The 19,847-nt window shown below is 46.9% G+C and overlaps 1 protein-coding gene across 2 annotated transcripts in view; it reads left to right on the top strand.

Moving 5' to 3' along the window:
- The window catches only part of tiam2a (TIAM Rac1 associated GEF 2a), a 139,848-nt gene that overhangs the window by 92,474 nt on the left and 27,527 nt on the right, over positions 1-19,847 (top strand). For both annotated transcript variants that reach the window (XM_079528271.1, XM_079528270.1), the window contains exon 16: positions 541-635. In XM_079528271.1, the coding sequence (XP_079384397.1) occupies positions 541-635 (95 nt within the window). The remainder of the gene's footprint in view (positions 1-540; positions 636-19,847) is intronic.

The following is a 19,847-nucleotide window of genomic DNA, read 5'->3' as shown; positions in this document are numbered from 1 at the left end:
CCCCCCCCCACGCCCATCTAAAAATATGTTGCCCCCAGCAGAGAAGATTTGTGTAGATTTGTGCAAAATTATCCACACATGTTGCCCTCAGCCCGCTTTGAGAACAAGTGTTCCAATGGAGCCAATGTAGTTCGTATTTAGTCACAAGTCTCTTGTTTTTGGGGTCTTAACCCTTTTGGTGTTAGCATTATGTTATGCTTTAGCTATTGAAAAATAGCAGATCTACAAGCTCGTAGTGCGCCACTGAGTGGCGCGCTACGAGCTTGTAGGTCTGCTATTTTTGAAAAATCAAAGAACGATTGACATAGAAACATAGCTTTTTCAGAAAACTGTCAGGATGTAGAAGTCATTTTTAGAATCTGATCTCAGGTCAAAATGGGTTAATCAGTGGGGGTTGGGTCTGTGTCTGTGCTGCTGTTGAAAAGACTCATGCCTTCTCATTGTGTGGTAACATGCACACACACACACACACACACGCACACACCCCCCCACACACACACGCTGATGCTAACTGTACGTTGTTTTTTTTCTTCCTGTCAGACGTGTGCATGGTGGCTGATGGTGGAGAGACCTCAGTTCCTGGGCTGAAGAACGGGCACTCTCAACCCAGACACAGACCTGTTCAGCACAGCAAGGTAGGACCTGTGTGTGTGTGCGTGTGCGTGTGTGTGTGCGTGTGCGTGTGCGCGTGCGTGCGTGCGCGCGCCAGCTGCGGATCCATCAGCAGATATACTGCCAGCGTTCCCTTAACATTACCATAATTAGACTAGTCTTCCTAGCCACCGATATAAACACAGCTTATTACTGTCACATAGACACCACACACACACACACACACACACACACAAGCACACACACACACGACAGACACGTCCACTGACTGCATCTAAGCATTTACATCGTTACTGTCGGAAGGAAACCTCATAATGTCCAAAACTGTTTATTTTCAGTATTCAAAGTAGCATAATTCTACTACAAGCTACCGAACACATCGCTCCGCTCTGCGCCGTGTCCCACTCCAGCTTGTTGATCTGCTACTTTGGATGCCATCGTGTAACGTTGTAGTCAAGTAGGGGTGTTGATTCGGGCCTTGATGCCGTCCTAATTACTGATTTTACACTTGCTGAAAACAGCCGATCTATAAGCTCACAACACTCGTGAAATGACTTGTGTCTTTTACTATAGAGCGTCGCAGTCCCGCCTCCTACCCTGGACCAGGAAATGAAACCCAATGCATTATTCCCATAGACATTTCTTAAAGTATTTATTTAAAGACGGTTACGCCGCGGACAAAGCCAACTCGAGTCGTGACAACTCATGACAACACAAACAATATTTTGGACCAAACAAATAATTTCAAAGAAGAAAAACAACAAAAAAAGTGTTGTAACCTGCCGTTTTTTTCTTCTTTCTAATTATTTGTTTGGTCCAAAATATTGTTTGTGTTGTCATGAGTTGTCACGACTCGAGTTGGCTTTGTCCGCGGCGTAACCGTCTTTAAATAAATACTTTAAGAAATGTCTATGAGGAAAATGCATTGGGTTTCATTTCCTGGTCCAGGGCAAGGACAGTCTAAAGAGGATGAGACGCGAAGACCGTACGGGCGACGCCATGTTGCTTATGGTGCTCCATGGAAGGAAAGAAACATGCGCAATGGGCTATATGCAACCAACACTTCCGCGTTCAGCTTCCTTGGTCTCAACTGCGCATGTTTCTTTCCTTCCATGGAGCACCATAAGCAACATGGCGTCGCCCGTACGGTCTTCGCGTCTCGTCCTCTTTAGACAGTCCTTGGTCCAGGGTAGGAGGCGGCACTGCGACGCTCTATAGTCCCTTCCTAACAGTTTAGTCCAATATAGTGTCAATATAGTCTCAGTGTTACCAGAGCTTAGTTTTTCATTTAGTTTTCGTCAGTGGAAAAAAGGTAGTCGACGAACATTTTTAGTCATAGTATCAGTCGACGAAATCAACACTGGCTGCCGGGGGGAGGGGTTGGCGGTGTGACTCCACGGGCCCGGCCTATCAGATGATCACATTGGCAGTGTGACTCCACGGGCCCGGCCTATCAGATGATCACAACCACACAGCGTTAACACAGTCACCACACACACACAGACCTTTGCTTGGTCACACTTTGCAGGCCCATTTAAAGCATTATCTCAGGGAAAGGACAAGTTTGGGTCTTTTCAACCAAGGTTCATGTTTTAGGTTTTTATTAGAGAAAGTATATAAAAGATGAGTGTTAATCTCTTTTTATTTGCTGCTTTCTGTCATTTTAACGATTTTAGCTATTTTTGACAGGGTGGCTAAATAATATGTATATGTATTTGTTTTTTACAAACTTTTACGGCAATTTCTTTATTATTATTTACTATCGTCCTACTTCGACCCCAGGAAATTACATCTGGCCACAAAAGATCACGGGTTCTAGGCCTACTTGAATGTGAAAGGGGAGGTGACAAACTGACAGAGTAAATAATAGTAAAGAAAATAATAAAGAAATCGCCGTAAAACTAAATAAAAAATATGTCTTGTTCGAATGCCCCACCCCCCTGTCAAAAATAGTTAAATCGTTAAAACGAAAGAAAGCAGCAAATGAAAACACTCTAAAACAACCTAAAACATGAACAAAAAAAAGTCCTTTTTAAGAAATAAAACTAGTGTTGACTAATCATTACAAGTGGCTCTTATTAGGAAGAGGAAGTCGGTTTCGGTTGTAGCCAACTGCCATGTCGGCTGTAGTCTAAAGATTAGTAAACCAGAAGTGGTGGTGGATTAAACAAATCTTGCCAAATCATGTGCAAGCATATTTAGGCTATTAGGTGAGTTGTTCATTGTGTCTCACACTGGTAAAATCTGCCCCAAAAAACCTTAACAGGAAGGCTACAGTACAGTACAGTACAGTACAGTACAGTACAGTACAGTACAGTACTGTTACTGTCACTGCCTGCAAGGATGTACTTGGACCTGTTTGGCCGCCGTGCCATTTCTTATAAACATTTGAGTTCATTAGTTGAAGTGGGTCCACCGTGCACTGTAGCCTACCTGGTGCTGAACTCTTAACTCATTAGTTGAAGTGGGTCCACCGTGCACTGTAGCCTACCTGGTGCTGAACTCTTAACTCATTAGTTGAAGTGGGTCCACCGTGCACTGTAGCCTACCTGGTGCTGAACTCTGTGGGTCCACCGTGCACTGTAGCCTACCTGGTGCTGAACTCTTAACTCATTAGTAGAAGTGGGTCCACCGTGCACTGTAGCCTACCTGGTGCTGAACTCTTAACTCATTAGTAGAAGTGGGTCCACCGTGCACTGTAGCCTACCTGGTGCTGAACTCTTAACTCATTAGTTGAAGTGGGTCCACCGTGCACTGTAGCCTACCTGGTGCTGAACTCTTAACTCATTAGTTGAAGTGGGTCCACCGTGCACTGTAGCCTACCTGGTGCTGAACTCTTAACTCATTAGTTGAAGTGGGTCCACCGTGCACTGTAGCCTACCTGGTGCTGAACTCTGGGTCCACCGTGCACTGTAGCCTACCTGGTGCTGAACTCTTAACTCTCAAAGTGAATTGGTGTGAGAGAACTGCAGTAGCCGAGGCTTGTAAGACACGCAGTTGCGGGAATGTGTTTGTTTTAAAGAGATGTTACGTCAAGCGTTAGTGGGTTATTATATCGCACCGTAAATGTAATGCATCCTGTCTACGGTTGTTCTGCTAGTGCTAGAACAGCCGGTTGGGAAAACCGTGAGGTTCCCAGTTCGATGCCGGGCTCCCCCAGAGTTAGTGTCGAAGTGTCCTTGAGCAAGACACTGAACCCCTAATTGCTCCCGATGAGCAGGTTGATACCTTGCATTGTTTCCTCCGCCATCGGTGTGTCTGTGAATGGGAGAATGTAATGCACAATCTATGTAAAGTGCCTTAGATAAAAGCGCTATATAAATCCCATCCCAATCCCATTTACCATTCCCAAACTTTTCAGCTCATGGCCCCAAAATAATGCTGCCATTGACTCGCGACCCCAATCTAATCCCGGAGGTAATTTGATGCACATAAATGTGCCCGTTTGGTGCACATTTGTCCGCGCATCACATGTAATGTATTAATCCTAGGGCTATAGAGCGTCGCAGTCCCGCCCCTTACCATGGACCAGGAAATGATTCTCCGTTCATTTTCCTCATAGACATTTCAGAAAGTATTTATTTAAAGACGTTTACGCCGCGGACAAAGCCAACTCGAGTCGTGACAAATCATGACAACAAACACAATTTTTGGGGCCGAAAAAATAATTAGAAAGAAGAAAAAAACGGCAGGTTACAACTTTTTTTGTTGTTTTTCTTCTTTGTAATTATTTGTTTGGTCCAAAATATTGTTTGTGTTGTCATGAGTTGTCACGACTCGAGTTGGCTTTGTCCGTGGCGTAACCGCCTTTAAATAAATAAATAAATAATAAATAAATAAATAAATGAAATGTCTATGGGAAAAATGCATTGGGTTTCATTTCCTGGTCCATGGTAGGGGGCGGGACTGCGACGCTCTGTAGAGGTTTGGTAACAATCATGGTTAAAGTCTCATTCTGTTTTTTTTTGATGACCCAAAATAATTTCGCGACCCCACCGCCAGTGTCCCGCAACCCCATGTGGGGTCCCTTTGGGAACCCCTGCGCTAGTGCACACGTGTATACTTACATGCTTGTAACACACACACACACACACACACACACACACACACACACACACACACACACACACACACACACACACACACTCTTGATATGGCATACATCATCGAAGACCTCAATTTACACCACTCGGCACAAACTACATCAATTCACACTTGTGCGGTCTAATACCGGAACACCTTCGCAGATCCACCGGCGACAGAGCTATGTTTTATGTTTACTATATACACACACCTTCTGTCGCATGGCACCTCCGTTGAACCCAGCACCGAAGATACCAGCGCTGGCAACACTTATTCATGAGCCATTGAAATCCCAATCCTTTCCTGTGAGTACACACCGACGGTTGTGTCAGGGGAATGTAGGCACTTCACAGTCCCATCTCTGTGCCGTCGGCTTTGATGGAGTCCAGTATTTTGGCGTGAAAATGTTGTTTTTGTGAGTCATTAATTAAAGCTACAATCTGTCAGTTTAACGTGTGTTGCCTCCGCCGCTTGCAACACGCTTGTAGATCGGCTAGGAGTCATTTAGAGGGGGGGGGGGGGGGGGAGAGGGTCAAGTATAGAGCCAGTAGTACAGTAGTATATAGGGTTTAACCCATTTAGACCTGAGTTAAAAACATTCACTTTGAAAGAATATATATTCAAAGATTTGCGCCACATTTTTACGATTTTTCAAAAAATAGCAGACCTACAAGCTCGTAGCGCGCCACTCGGTGAGCTACGCCACTCGGTGAGCTTGTAGATCTGCTATTTTTCATTAGCTAAATTATAACATAATGTTTAAAACACCAAAAGGGGTTCCCGCCCGTGATTAATGAGTGAGTGTGTGTGTGTGCGTGTGCGTGCGTGCGTGTGTGTGCGTGTGCGCCATAGAACCATGCACTATACATGCGCACGCATGTAGTTCATGGTTCTATGGCATGTGTAATCATGTCATTTTTGTACTGAGGCTCACACACGACAAGGACGCTGTAATGTACTCTCTTAATGTCTCAGTGAGTAATCCTAAAGACATGATGTGGATATCCTCACTGTCTCTGTCACTGGACTGGCTTGGAACTGTGGAGTACTTGACCCTGGGTCAGCCAGGTGGATTAGAGAGAGAGAGAGAGAGAGAGAGACAGAGACGGCTCTTTCTCTCTCTACCCCCCCCCCCCCCATCTCGGTCTCTCTCTCTGCCTTTCTCTCTCTCTCTCCTCTTTGTTTGCCCAGCGACATGAGTCAGTCGCTTCACGCTGGGATCTGCACTGCAGCACCACTGCCGCCGCTGCAGCTCTCTGCTCACGCTCACAGAGAGTGGATGGACTGTGTGTGTGTGTGTGTGTGTGTGTGTGTGTGTGTGTGTGTGTGTGTGTGTGTGTGTGTGTGTGTGTGTGTGTGTGTGTGTGTGTGTGTGTGTGTGTGTGTGTGTGTGTGTGTGTGTGTGTGTGTGTGTGTGTGTGTGTGTGTGTGTGTGTGTGTGTGTGTGTGTGTGTGTGGAAAGACAATTATGCGTGTTTGCTCTGCTCTCTTAATAAGACAGAGATCTCCATTGAAAGTGTTTTCCTCAAGTGATATTGGTGTAGTCTATAAATCTGAATGCTGTCGCCGAGCGCAGAATGGAACCTAACTAACCCAATCCTCCCCTAAGCCTACCCCCCCCCCCCTGCTATAGCCCCTCCCCCCCCTCCCCCCAGCCCCAAACCAACACCTTGCTTTCTGGAGCGGGAGAAAAGATGGAGTCGTTGGGTAGAAAATCAAAATCAACTGTGTATCAGCAAATAGTCTGACACACACACACACACACACACACACACACACACATACACACACACATACACACACACACACAGAGAAAGCGGTCTGAAAGTCAATTGAGATGGATGGCAAGCCAAAGCACTCATTTCAAGGCTGTCGTCACCTTGTGTAAGCGTCTGTTTTGCCACAGTGGCTTACTTTGATTAATTGGTCCGTTGCATTCCAATTTGCGGTTATTACACCAGAGGTATGGGTGTGTGTGTGTGTGCGTGCGTGCGTGCATGCGTGCATGTGTGCCTGCTTGGGACGGGCGCGGGCGGGGCTTGCTTACTAAGCAACACTGCTGTTGGCTGTTGGGATATCGAGTGTGATTTCCTATCGCTGGTGGATTATCTAATGATATATTCAGCCGCGCGGCGGCGTAGCAATCGGCTTAATGCGGTGTCACACGGCGCCATTATGAGCTGAGCGTATCGATTAGAGGAGTCAACTCAATTGGCCCTAGTCGCGTCCCCCTGAGGCGCCTCAGTTTGAATTGATTTGATATGCTCGTTGTGGGATTGGATAAATAAATAATATGTTTGTAATGTTGCCGCTTGGACGTGCTGGCAGGATGCCACGCACGCACGCACGCACGCACGCACGCACGCACGCACGCACGCACGCACGCACGCACGCACGCACGCACACACACACACACACCCCCCCCCCCCAGCTGGGATCCATCTGAGTTAGAGGTCAGCTGACTGACTGCAGACGTGGTCAGAGGGGTTGGTAAACAGTCCCGTAGACCAGGCGTTCTTGACGTTTTTGGTTGGCGCTGTTCGTGTGTGCTAGCAGCAGCCACCACCAGGCTCCGCCAAACTTTGTTCAACTCAAATGTCATTGCATCTCTGTACGTATAATAATTGTATTTTACCGACGGCACGGGTGGGCGGCCGTGGGCCCCAAATGACTCTGGGTCCCAACGCGATTGCGTTGTCTGCGTCGCGGTGGTTACGCGCCTGCGTGTACCCACCGGTCATTCAACAGCAGATTTTCGGCAAAGTACAGTACGTAATAGGCTCTATGCACACAGAACAACTCTCCCTACTTCCTTCACAGGTGTTAGCGATGATACTAATGAAGGCTCTGTTCCATTAGTGTACAGTGGTTCTCAAACATTTTAATTTCAAAGACCCCCATAACTCTCGAGTGTACCAATGGAACGGGTCCATTTGGTTCCATTTGTACACTCTCTCAGAGTTGGAGCAGAGTTTGTACACTCTCTCAGAGTTGGAGCAGAGTTTGTACACTCTCTCAGAGTTGGAGCAGAGTTTGAGCCAGCCAGCACGCACAATAGCAGCAGCCCCTGACTCTGTTTGACCAGAATGGAACAGAGCCTCCGATTAGTATCATCGGTAACACCTTGGGCGAGGTGTGGCTCTCACCACATGACATGTAGCGGGCTGCTGCAGAGCTCTCACAGCCAGCCTGGGGAAAAAAAAACCCGTCATGGTCTAGATTCCAGAACTGCAATTAACCCCGTTCCTCATCCACAGTCACTGCTGCGACCCAGTTAACGATTCCTCCATCCACAGCTGTGTTTGTTTCACTAATTCCAAATCCAATTCAGGCAAAGGATTATTTTTTTTTGGAGACACGTATTGTTTAAAAATAATCCTATTGGTCCACTTTGTGTTTGTTCGCAGATTAGCTGGGTTTCTTTCAATTGTAATTAATTTGATATAATCGTGAACCTATGAAATTGACACGGTACAATCTTGGTGCTAATTGGATCCTTTGCTAATAGTATGTAGTGGTACGTATCTCTAGTCCTGTGCTTCCCAACGGCGGGATAATTATACCCATGTTCTGGTTCAGTTTCCCATAGCTTCGCTTGATTGATTGAACCTGGCAGCATGTCACATGACGTGACACGGTCATATGTGTGCTTCCGGTTTAATCCATTCTGAACGGGAACCCCTTTTGGTGTTTTAAGCATTGTTATACTTTAGCTATTGAAGAATAGCAGATCTACAAGCTCGTAGCTTGTACTGTAGGTCTGCTATTTTTTGAAAAATGTAAACGTTTTTTACTCAAATGTTGCTTCTGGGGGGTCCCTGGAACAACATATTTTCAGATGGGGGTCGGTGGCCAATTACATATATTTTTGGGGGTCCTTGACATGAAAATGTTAGAGAACGACTGACATAGAAACGTAGGTTTTTCCGAAAACTGTCTTTAGAAGGCATTTGTATAATCGTCCTCAGGTCTAAATGGGTTAAATTGCATCAGTCAAGCGTTGCTCTGAGATATTGAACTCGTAGGAAACTACGAGTACTGTGTGCCCCCTTCAGGAAACCCAGGACTACAGTTACGGTATGCACAGATTGATTGATTGATTGAATAGTTAATTATACAGAAATGTAAAAACAGCAACAGAGTACAGTCAAAGCACTTAGTTTAGGGATAGCACCAAAAAAAGGCCTGTGTGCTTTTTCCTCTTAAATAATTCTACTTGATCGTCCTCGCCTGCATTTCAGTGGAACAAAAGCGATTTTTATTTTAAACTTTTTTTTTACAAAGTTTTTATTATTTCATCATAAAAAAAGGTTTAATTGTTCAGCTTTACCTGTCTCTTATCATAAGCATTGGGACTTGAACAGCAGAAGCCTAGATATATTAGACTCCGCCAGCTCCTTCAAACATCACCCTTCTCCAAAAGTCCCTGTCGTGTGTGCGCGGCGTGCGTGTGTGTGTTGTGACTAAGCTCACCACCCCCATCTGCTTGTGAGCAGACTAATGACTTGGCTTTTCTACACGTCCACACAGTACAGTAGTGGAGTCAACGCTACACAGCTGGCTTGTCCCACTCGGTTCGTCCTCACTATAAACAACGCTGCGGCAGAGAGGTGAGGAAAGGTCTCCAGCGATGAGAGAATGCAGAAGGATAGTTGGATAGATGTACGGGCCAGCGGAGGTCAGGTGACCCACTGACATCATCACGCTCGCGTAAGAATTAATGGCCGGTGGACCGGTGGCTGTAACCTCGCCGGTTAATAACCGTCCTCCAACCTGAGAGTTGGCCGCCGGCCGCCGCGCGTCTGCCCCTCCGCGTTAACCCATTTAGACCTGACGTCGACATTTAAAACATTTCTAAATGATGACAATGTTCTGAAAAAACTCATGTTTCTGTATCAGTGGTGCTCAATATTTCATGTCAAGGACCCCAAAAATGATATGTATTTGGCCACCGACCCCCATCTGAAAATATGTTGTTCCAGGGACCTCTCAGACACAAAGATTTTGAGTTAAAAACGTTCACTTGAAAGAATATAGATATTCAAAGATTTGAGCCACATTTTCAATATTTTTTCAAAAATAGCAGACCTACAAGCTCGTAGCGCGGTACTCGGTGCCGCGCTATAAGCTTATAGATCTGCTATTTTTAAATAGCTAAAGCATAACATTATTCTTAAAACACCAAAAGGGGTTCCCGCCCAAAATGGGTTAATATAGCTGTCCGTCAGGGGGCCAGACGGTCGTCGCTCCACCGACCCCCAGGGCTACGTGCTCCTCTCTGCTGCCCCATCGTGTGGCGCTCTCGCTCCTTCTCCTCCTGTCCGGACGGCTGCCAAGCGCCAGGAGAAGGATGTGCTGCTGGGCGCTGCCGCTTAGCCTTGAGACAGCTACTTAGAGATAAGCGGTCCTGTCCGCGGTCTGGCCATGCACCTGTCTGCTGCGCTGTCAAACATGGCTCCCATCGTGGGGACAACAAACCACTGGTAACTGTAATGGGCTCAAACATATACCGGTAGTCTTGTTTGTCTGGCTGGGGGTTAAATGTAAGGGTTGTGATTGTGACCTTTGGACTGATTGACTGAAATCGTTCTAGACAAAAAAAATGCCTATGCAAAATACACAACACACAAAGTATTGCACAAACAGGACAGTACTCAATATTCCTCTTGTTCAAGGAAGGTTTTAACACGTACAGTCAGTGTACTGTAACTAAACATCAGCAGATAAGCACCAGATCTTCTCCGTAGAACTGTATCTCCTCCATGTAGTTTATTAGAGTTGATTAGAGTGCTTAGCCCGGCAGCTTGCTCCCTTTATGGCTGTTGTGTCCGCTGTGAAATGTCGTGTCCCCCCCGTCCTCCCCCTCCCCTCCTCGGTAGCCCTGGTGGATTTATCTGCTGGTATCACCGTGACATCTTTAGCGGTCGCACGTTTGAGCCCAGGCGGAGGGCGGGGTGTTGTTGTTGTTGTTGTTGGCGGGGCGACCGAATCGAAAGTGTTTATTTTCCACCGCCGCTGTTCCTTAGATTAGTGGTTCTCGTGTCATGTATTTGCCCCTCCCATCTGAACATGTTTCATGCCATGGGGGACCCCTATAAGAACAGATTTGTGGGCCTGGGCCATGGCTCAGTGGTCCAGGCACCTTGGCTGGTAATCCAGTCTCGCAGTGTGCCACGGGTTCGACTCCCGATCCCGACGATCCCTTTACTGCATGTCTTCCCCCCCATCTCTCTCCCCATTTCCTGTCAGCCTACTGTCTGTCCCTCCATAAAAAATATAAAATAAAGGCGAAAGCCACAAAAAAAAGAACAGATTTGTGTTAAAAGATAAATCTAAATGAAAACTTTTTTTTTAACCAAATATAGCGTATATACAATCTCGCAGTACATCATGGAGCTTGTACATTTGCTATTTTCGAATAGCTAACGCATAAAATATAGGATATAGAGTTCGCTGGGGACCTCCTGGAACCCCCACCCCCACCCACCGGGACCCCTGGGGGGTCGATAATATTATTAGTATTGTACCGAGTCACGTTTATTATTACCCAGCCTTTTGTACTTCACCTTTTCAATTGACTTCATTGTGTTGTTTCGCGGCCGACCTCATGTTTGCGTAATAAGTATATTTGCGTAGTGGCGGCTGATATCTCCCTCGCAGCACCTTTTGTGCTGCGAGGGAGCCAGCCAGGCAGGCAGCGTGTGGAACCGTCTCAGCGCGGCGGCCCCGGGGACACGCGGCGGAATGGCTTTTTAATCCGAGGCCCTGCCTCGTCGTTATTAAAGCACACACGCTCTTCACGATGTCCTCCGAGACTCCGGCGAGGAACAATATTTGTTTTGAATGAATAATAAAAGCCGTAAATGGGCTGGAGCAGAGCCGCGACGCCGGCCCTGGGCCAGCCTGGCGACTCTCTCTCTCTCTCTCTCTCTCTCTCTCTCTCCCTCCCCACTCCTCCCCTCCTCTCTACTCTTCTCCGGTCTGATTTATGGGAGCGCGTCTTCGTTTATTGAGCTTTGAAAAGAGGCTGGCAACATTACATTGTACTATAGAGTACCCCATACCTGCTGAATGAATATCTCTCTCTCTCTCTCTCTCTCTCTCTCTCTCTCTCTCTCGCTCTCTCGCTCTCTCTCTCTCTCTCTCTCTCTCTCTCTCTCTCTCTCTCTCTCTCTCTCTCTCTCTAGCATGACAGGGCTCTTTGCCATGAGGGATGGTAAAGCTAGAAGCTAGCCCCAGGGACACGCCTATATTTTATCTTCTCGCCCATACCCACACGCACGTACACACACACACACACACACACACACACACACACACACACACACACACACACAGGCCTCACACTGGTGAGGCACCAGACTTTCTCCTTTAAAATAATGAGCAGCTTTTCATCAAAAAAATAAATAGGCCGAGTTCTGCCGTATAATGACTCTATTACAGCGTCCGGGGCTCTGTGTTTATTTCCCATTTCGACAGCTTTATTTGTGTGTTGTGTTTACAGCCAACTCTTGGAAATAACAACCAAATACCATGAATAGGATTCACGAGGGATGAGTGTGAAGCCGCTGGGTTTGAAGTGAAGTGTGTGTGTGTGTGAGTTGACGGATTCATGGATGATTTAGCCGGAGGGCCCTGCATTATGATGCAAGTGGGTTGTGTGCTGTATGAATTAACGTATTAATGTGCATGAATGTTGAGACTTCCGTTTGACATAGAAATCCTAGCTGTCATCTTGGACTGTGTGTGTGCGTGCGTGTGTGCGTGCGTGGGTGCGTGCGTGTGCGTGCATGTGTGTGTGTGTGATGAGAGGCAGAGAGGGGGTGCGTGGGAACGAGGCTGTTTACGCTGACGTTTGCACGATAGTCACTGCATGCACTGCCCCCAGTGCCGTTGGGCAGACTAGATGGAGTAGGCCACCACGACTCTTATTGAGGACACACACACACACACACACACACACTCACACTCACACTCACACACACACGTTGGTATTACTGCACTTGTGAGGGCGTAAAGATATTCCTCACAACCAGAACAGTTCTACCGTTTTTTTAACTGTAACCCTCAAGCCTGTGTGTTATACTTAACACCCAACACACAGCGACCTCACGACGCGCTACGGTCCTTTTCAGACGGGGAGCGAGTGACGCAGGCGTCGTCGCCTGGATCAGCGACAAGTCTGCGACAGGTGTGCTAACGAGGGGCGCGGCAACTCAAGCGTAAAAAGTCAAGTCTAGTCAGTCGAGTGGCGACAACGCAAAGCCTATTTTACGTGGACGCGGCCCCGTGAAATTCGTCGCGCGCGTGCTCGCTTCATGCACAGGGCCGCGTAAAATAGTCCACGTAAAATAGGCTTTGCGTTGTCGCCACTCGACTTCTCCGCGCGTACAAAACAAAAAACGCACGCCTCTCATTGAAAATTAATTACTAGGCACGTTTAATCGCTGCCCTTCAAGCTGCGAGTTTGCGCTGTTAGGTCTGGTATTTGCCTCTACAGCGGATGTCTTGACCGATGTCACTAATGCTCACGAGAAAAGACCACAATTTTAGGCAGATTTTTTTTTAAACAAGATTTTTTTTAACCAACTTGTCAGGAATTGAAAGCCTGCGGTTTCTATTAGCTTGGATTTCCCATCGATGATGTCACTGGTGGACGGGTTTCTGAACTGCCCACAGCACTCCCATGAGACACAGTCCGGGTAGAAAAAATGCATCATGAAAATTAGTGAGGACCAATTATATGAAGATAGGTTGAAAAGTGGTGAAGTGGTCCTTTAAGTCCCAACTATTCATATGCTGTGCAAGTGTGCATTCCGCCTCCCACCATCTAGAGAAGAGACAATGTCACATTTTCAATTGTGAGGAGCTGCCGCGACATAGTTGAGATTCCTCAGACCCCCCCTAACCCTAACCCCCCCCCACACACACACACACACACACACACACACACACCACCCCTTCCCCCCACGGCCCAGATCCTCCTGTGTCGGTGTCAGCCATTCCTGTGTGTGTGTGTGTGTGTGCGCGTGTGTGTGTGTGTGTGCGTGGAGCCACCGGGCCAGAACCGTCCTCATTGTAACCTCCATGGCTATTCAACACACTCCAGGCCTCCCTCCACATTCTGACCCCTGTGCCAGTGACACTGAGGTCACATGGAACAAGAGAGATCATCATCACACAATGACAAGAGAAGGAGAGAGAGAAACCTCTTATCTCCATATTTGGACGTTAAACGCCCTGTCCTTGATCGTACTACAGCGTCACACGAGAGCGTCAAAAGTAGCAGATGCGCACGCTCAAAGCGGTTTGAGCTGGTAGAGATTGTAGTTTTGCTGCCTTTCAATTTGAATGCTGAAAAGTTAACAGTTTTGGACATGAGTGAGGTTTCCACCCGACGGAGACGATTTTACAAAGACAAGACAAGAGTGGCAGAGATGGGAGATGGATGGATGGGAGGAGGGAGGGGGGGCGGGTGGTGTTGTGGGAGAGAGAGAGAGAGAGTGAGTGAAGTGATAGGGTGTGAGAATCGAGGAGAGCAACATGTAGTTGCCAGGGGTGGTGGGGTGGGGTGGTAGTGAATTCCTCTCCGTATGCACAAAAAAAACGGTTGGGACAGTCTGTCCACAGGTTGATTGATATGCAGATTAGCAGAGCAGACCCCCTCCCAACCCCATACGCCTCCAGAACAGAGGGGAAACACAGGAGATCAATGACTCCATCCAAAGCACCCGCAGCCCAGGAGCACTGGAGGGACGCCCTCTCACATCAGAGAGAGAGAGAGAGGGGGAGAGTTGTCGGAGAGAGTGACAACCGGTTTGAAAGGGTTGAAGGGGGGGCGAGAGGGGCTGGGGTGGGGGGGGGGGGGGAGGAGGGGTGGAGGGAGGCTGAGGCGGAGAAGAGCATCGCCACAGCTCGTGTTCTCTGGGTGTTAGCGGGAGCGTATAGCGTTTGGACCAGCAGCACCGGGGTCAGTCATTCCGTCGTGCGGGGCGGGCAGGCTGCACAGGAAGGGCTGTTCCCTGGCCAGGAGGACCCGGCGGCAGGCCTCGGCCGTGTGGAGGCTTTTCTATAGGCTGCTGTTCACGGTGAGTCAGTGGCACGCCATTTAACCCATTTAGACCTGACGTCGAAATTTAAAAAAAAGTCTTCTGAAAGAATATATATTCAAAGATTTGTGCCGCATTTTCACGATTTTTCAAAAATAGCAGACCTACAAGCTCGTAGCGCTATGAGCTTGTAGATCTGCTATTTTTCAATAGCTAAAGTATAACATAATGCTTAGTTAAAACACCAAAAGGGGTTCCCGCCCAGAATGGGTTGAAACGATGAAGTGTCCCATCTAAAGTGGGAATGAATCTGTTATTTGTGTTTTACGGCATTACTGCCATTGCGTTCCCGAAAGTATCAAATTGGGAATCAAAGTGCTTTATATATCTCCTTTTGTAGGTCCTGTTGTAACAGGTGCTCTTTGATGGTGTTTTTGGATAGAGAGAGTCGCACCGTTTTGATGTCTGGTGGGTTAGGGTGACATTACACACTTTGGTCCATCAGAGTTTGGACATTTTAAGATTTTATCTTTTTTTTTTTTTTACTATCTTTTGTGTAGTTTTGAAGAAAACAAAAAAGTCCTGTAGAGAATTCTTGTCTACATCGGCTGAAGAGCGAATCCCATTTCGAGGTGAATCCTTCACACTCAGCGCTGCCGCTGAGCGCCTCGGGGTGAAGGCGAAGTCAGCAACCCGGGGATTCAAGGTGCCAATCCGTCGGATCCGCTGGACAGACCGGGGCGCCCCGGGGCGGCTTTTCCCCCCGCCTGCGCCCTGCGCTCACCTCCTGTCCTCAGCCCCTTAATTGGATGTTTTGGTAGAGCTGTCAGGCCGCATCGGTGGGATCGTTATCGGAGTTTCTGAGTCATGACTGTGTGTGTGTGTGTGTGTGTGTGTGTGGGTGTGTGTGTGTGGGGGGGGTCTTTCTCACTCTCACTCTGTCTCCGTCCATTTATCTCCTGGCTGTCCGTTAAGACCTCTTCTACTCTCTGCCTTGCCAGGTGTCAACCTTTAAAACATGATGGAGATCTTCTTTGGCGAGCTCTCTATGTGTCTCTGTTAGAGCTCTTCTCTCTGACAGTGCAGTGGTTCTCAACCTTTCCCCATTTGAAGGACCCCCCCCCCCCCCCAAAATTGATATGTATTATTTGGGCCCGCGGACCCCCATGGGAAAATGTCTTAGGATAGGATAGGATTTATGATTTAAAAAAAATATATATTAAAAAAAGTTTACAGTTTTGCCATTTTTCAAATACTTGTACATGTACAAGCTGTGAGCTTGTAGATCTGCTATTATTATTTTTTTAATAAAATAATAAAGTGTTTGAAATGACACATTTTGCAAAAGACAATACACAATCCCAAAAGGTACCAAAAGGTAAATCATACAAGTTAAAAGCTGCTGTAGACATCTAAACATGATTTAGTTTTAAATCACCTAATTTATAATAGCTTAAAGGCCACTCACCTCTTTTGCAACCAGATCTTATTTTAATGATGTTTTGGAGACCAACAAAAACACTTTCCTGTGGTTTTTTACGTGGGTAATATGTGTTTTTTAGATATTTTAGTATTTCCAAGTGTCCATGGGCTCCATGATGCTTTGAAATACTGAAATGTCTAAAAACACATTATTACCCACATAAAAACCCCAGGAAAGTTTTTCTCGTCTCCCAAACATCATTAACCCATTTTGGGCGGGAACCCCTTTTGGTGTTAGCATTATGTTATGCTTTAGCTATTGAAAAATAGCAGATCTACAAGCTCGTAGCGTGTCACGACATAGACATAGAAACATACGACTGACATAGAAACATAGCTTTTTCAGAAAACTGTCAGGATGTAGAAGACATTTTTAGAATCTGATCTCAGGTCAAAATGGGTTAAAATAAGATCTGGTTGCAGAAGGGGTGAAGTGGCCCTTTAACGTTGGCAGCATGTGTGGCTGTGCAGTTATTTGTGCTCAATATTGACCTGGAGCCCCTAATCTGCAGTGTGTCTGTGAGTATGTGACGAGAATGAAACTGGCACACAAGCAGCAATGTGCAATTTTCACACATAACACACACTGCATACGCGTACACACTGCACGCACGCACGCATGCACGAGAGAGAGAGAGAGTGCACGCACGCACGCACACACACACACACACGTGTGCGCCCTGGGCACCTGAAGCTGAAACAAAGTGTGATATTAGCTATCGGTCTGAGGGCTGCCTCATGCTGTCAGAGTGTGTGATGAATATGTGGACCTGATATCCTTCAGCCTGCAGTGTGGACTGTGGAGCCACGCTTGATTTATGTGCTCTGATGCATGCCTCTGTGCTGTTGTGATGCCAGGCGTTACTTGAGAGGCTTGTAGGGCGGCTTATTTATATAAATAAATCAGCCTTTAATGTGTGTTAGTAGTGTGTGAACCTTGACGTGTGTGTGTGTGTGTGTGCGCGTGTGTGTGTGTGCGTGTGCGTGTGCGCGCGTGTGTGTGTGTGTGTGCGCGTGCGTGCAGGTGTGGTGTATTACTGTACTGCGGGCCAAATGTCCCCACAAGTTTAGCAATTTATAGACATTGATGACCTGGTTATCACAAGATAAATGTTGCTTTTACGGTAAAAACTAGCTAGGTTAGTTATACATGATTTTACACACTATGGCATTCATAAAGTGTGTGTGTGCGTGTGCGGTACTGTCCAAGTGAGCGTGCTAATCTCTGCTCAGTGCAAGAGGAGACCTTAAGTCTCGTTCTAATTAGCAGCCCTCAATTTGAGACCCCAATGTGGTAACTAGTCTATCTCTGTCTGTGTGTGTGTCTGTCTCTCTCTCTCTCTCTCTCTCTCTCTCTCTCTCTCGCTCTCTCTCTCTCTCGCTCTCATTGTGTTGTGCAGTTATTTTTTGGCGGTCTGTCTCTGGAGTGACCATGCTGTAATGAGCTCTCGCTGATGAGATGCTAGCATATTAATGGAAGCTCTGATTGTCTGGTCTCTGGGGGGGGGGCGGGGGGGGGGGGGCAGGCAGGCAGCATCAGAACTGAATGACTCAGGCATGTCTTCAGTGTGCATGTGCGCGCGCGCGTGTGTGTGTGTGTGTGTGTGTGTGTGTGTGTGTGTGTGTGTGTGTGTGTGCGTGCGTGCGTATCGATGTGAGTATCAAAATGAACGGTCCATTGATTTAAGGGTGTTGCTGTGCAATCTTGGGTGACGAGCACTTTTTGGTGCTTGCACATGCAGTATTTTAAATGCCCCCTATACACACACACCACACCACACCACACCACACCACAGCACACCACACCACACCACAGCACACCACACCACACCACAGCACACCACAGCACACCACAGCACACCACACACATTACTACGGGCGGAGAGAATTCAGGCGCCAGAGACGGCAGTATAAAGTTATAGATACAAGCTAAAGTACTGCTGTTTTCTTTGCCAGCCTGAGAGAGGCTCTGTCGCTGCTTTTGTGTTCTTGTGACAACCAGGAACATTGTCATCACAATGGGCCCCGATTCACTAATCTGTGTACACCCATATTAGTAGTCTAGAATAATGTGACGTACAGCAAGCTTTGGTCCCATCATGTAAGTCTTCATCCGAGCAGACTTGAGAAAGAGTGGGCCCTCCACAAAATACACGGACAAAAAATATATATATTACAGAATCGGACTGCTAACGTGGTACATTTGGAAAGTTCCTTTACACCCAAAATATGGGTGTAAACAGCCCGGGCCCAATATTGTCTACTTCTCAAATTATACCTAGTGGGTTTTTTTGTACTTGTGGACCCTCACAAATAACAACACAAAAGGTCACATTATAGATATTTGAGGTTTCTGCCCCACATCGACGATAGAATACATGTGAGCGCACAAACTCTCTATCTCTCTCTCTCACATGCACACACACACACACACACACACGCCCGGCCATTGGTGCCACAGAGAGCAGCTGGCACGGTGCACGGGCAACGCTGCGGTGTTGCTGTGGAACAGATTGGAACCTGTGATTACCGTGGCTTCTCAGCTGTGGCCGTCCGTACCGCAATATGCCATGTCATACTGTACTGTACCATTCATACTGTACTGTACCATTCATACTGGACTGTACCATTCATACTGTACTGTACCATTCATACTGGACTGTACCATTCATACTGGACTGTACCATTCATACTGGACTGTACCATGTCATACTGTACCATACCTGGACTGTACCATTCATACTGGACTGTACCTGGACTGTACCATTCATACTGGACTGTACCTGGACTGTACCATTCATACTGGACTGTACCATGTCATACTGTCATACTGTACAGTACCTGGACTGTACCATGTCATACTGTACTGTACCTGGACTGTACCATTCATACTGGACTGTACCATTCATACTGGACTGTACCATTCATACTGGACTGTACCATTCACACTGGACTGTACCATTCATACTGTACTGTACCATTCATACTGGACTGTACCATTCATACTGGACTGTACCATGTCATACTGGACTGTACCTTGACTGTACCATTCATACTGGACTGTACCATGTCATACTGTACAGTACCTGGACTGTACCATGTCATACTGTACAGTACCTGGACTGTACCATGTCATACTGTACAGTACCTGGACTGTACCATTCATACTGGACTTCACTGTACCATGTCATACTGGACTGTACCTGGACTGTACCATTCTATAGCAGTGATTTTCAACCAGTGGTCCTTCAGGAGGTTCCAGGTGGTCCCTAGCTAAATGATGGAGAGTTGGTAACCAAATGGACCCTTACAAGATCTTTAACTGTTTAGAGTGTAAAATGAAACCATTTGTTTTCATTTTACAGTTACATTGTAGAGGCTATGTGCATGACATCATCGTCATACCCGGAAGTTATGTGGGAACGCCAAAAGTACTTTCTGGCCTTGACAGCCCATACATCCACACAGAAAAGTCATATTTGATTGCATTGAACGACGTTACACGATTTACCACTCGATTTGCCACTCGCTTTATGCATGCGCATACCCGCTATTGTTAAACATATGCACTACTTCATTTACAAGAAGTCTACACAATTAGAGAATGTAGAATAATAGTTA

Source organism: Electrona antarctica (genome assembly GCF_951216825.1).
Source record: "Electrona antarctica genome assembly, chromosome: 18".
Lineage (NCBI taxonomy): Eukaryota > Metazoa > Chordata > Actinopteri > Myctophiformes > Myctophidae > Electrona > Electrona antarctica.
The sequence above is the reverse complement of the archived record's forward strand: the minus strand, read 5'-3'. Positions and strand labels throughout refer to the sequence as shown.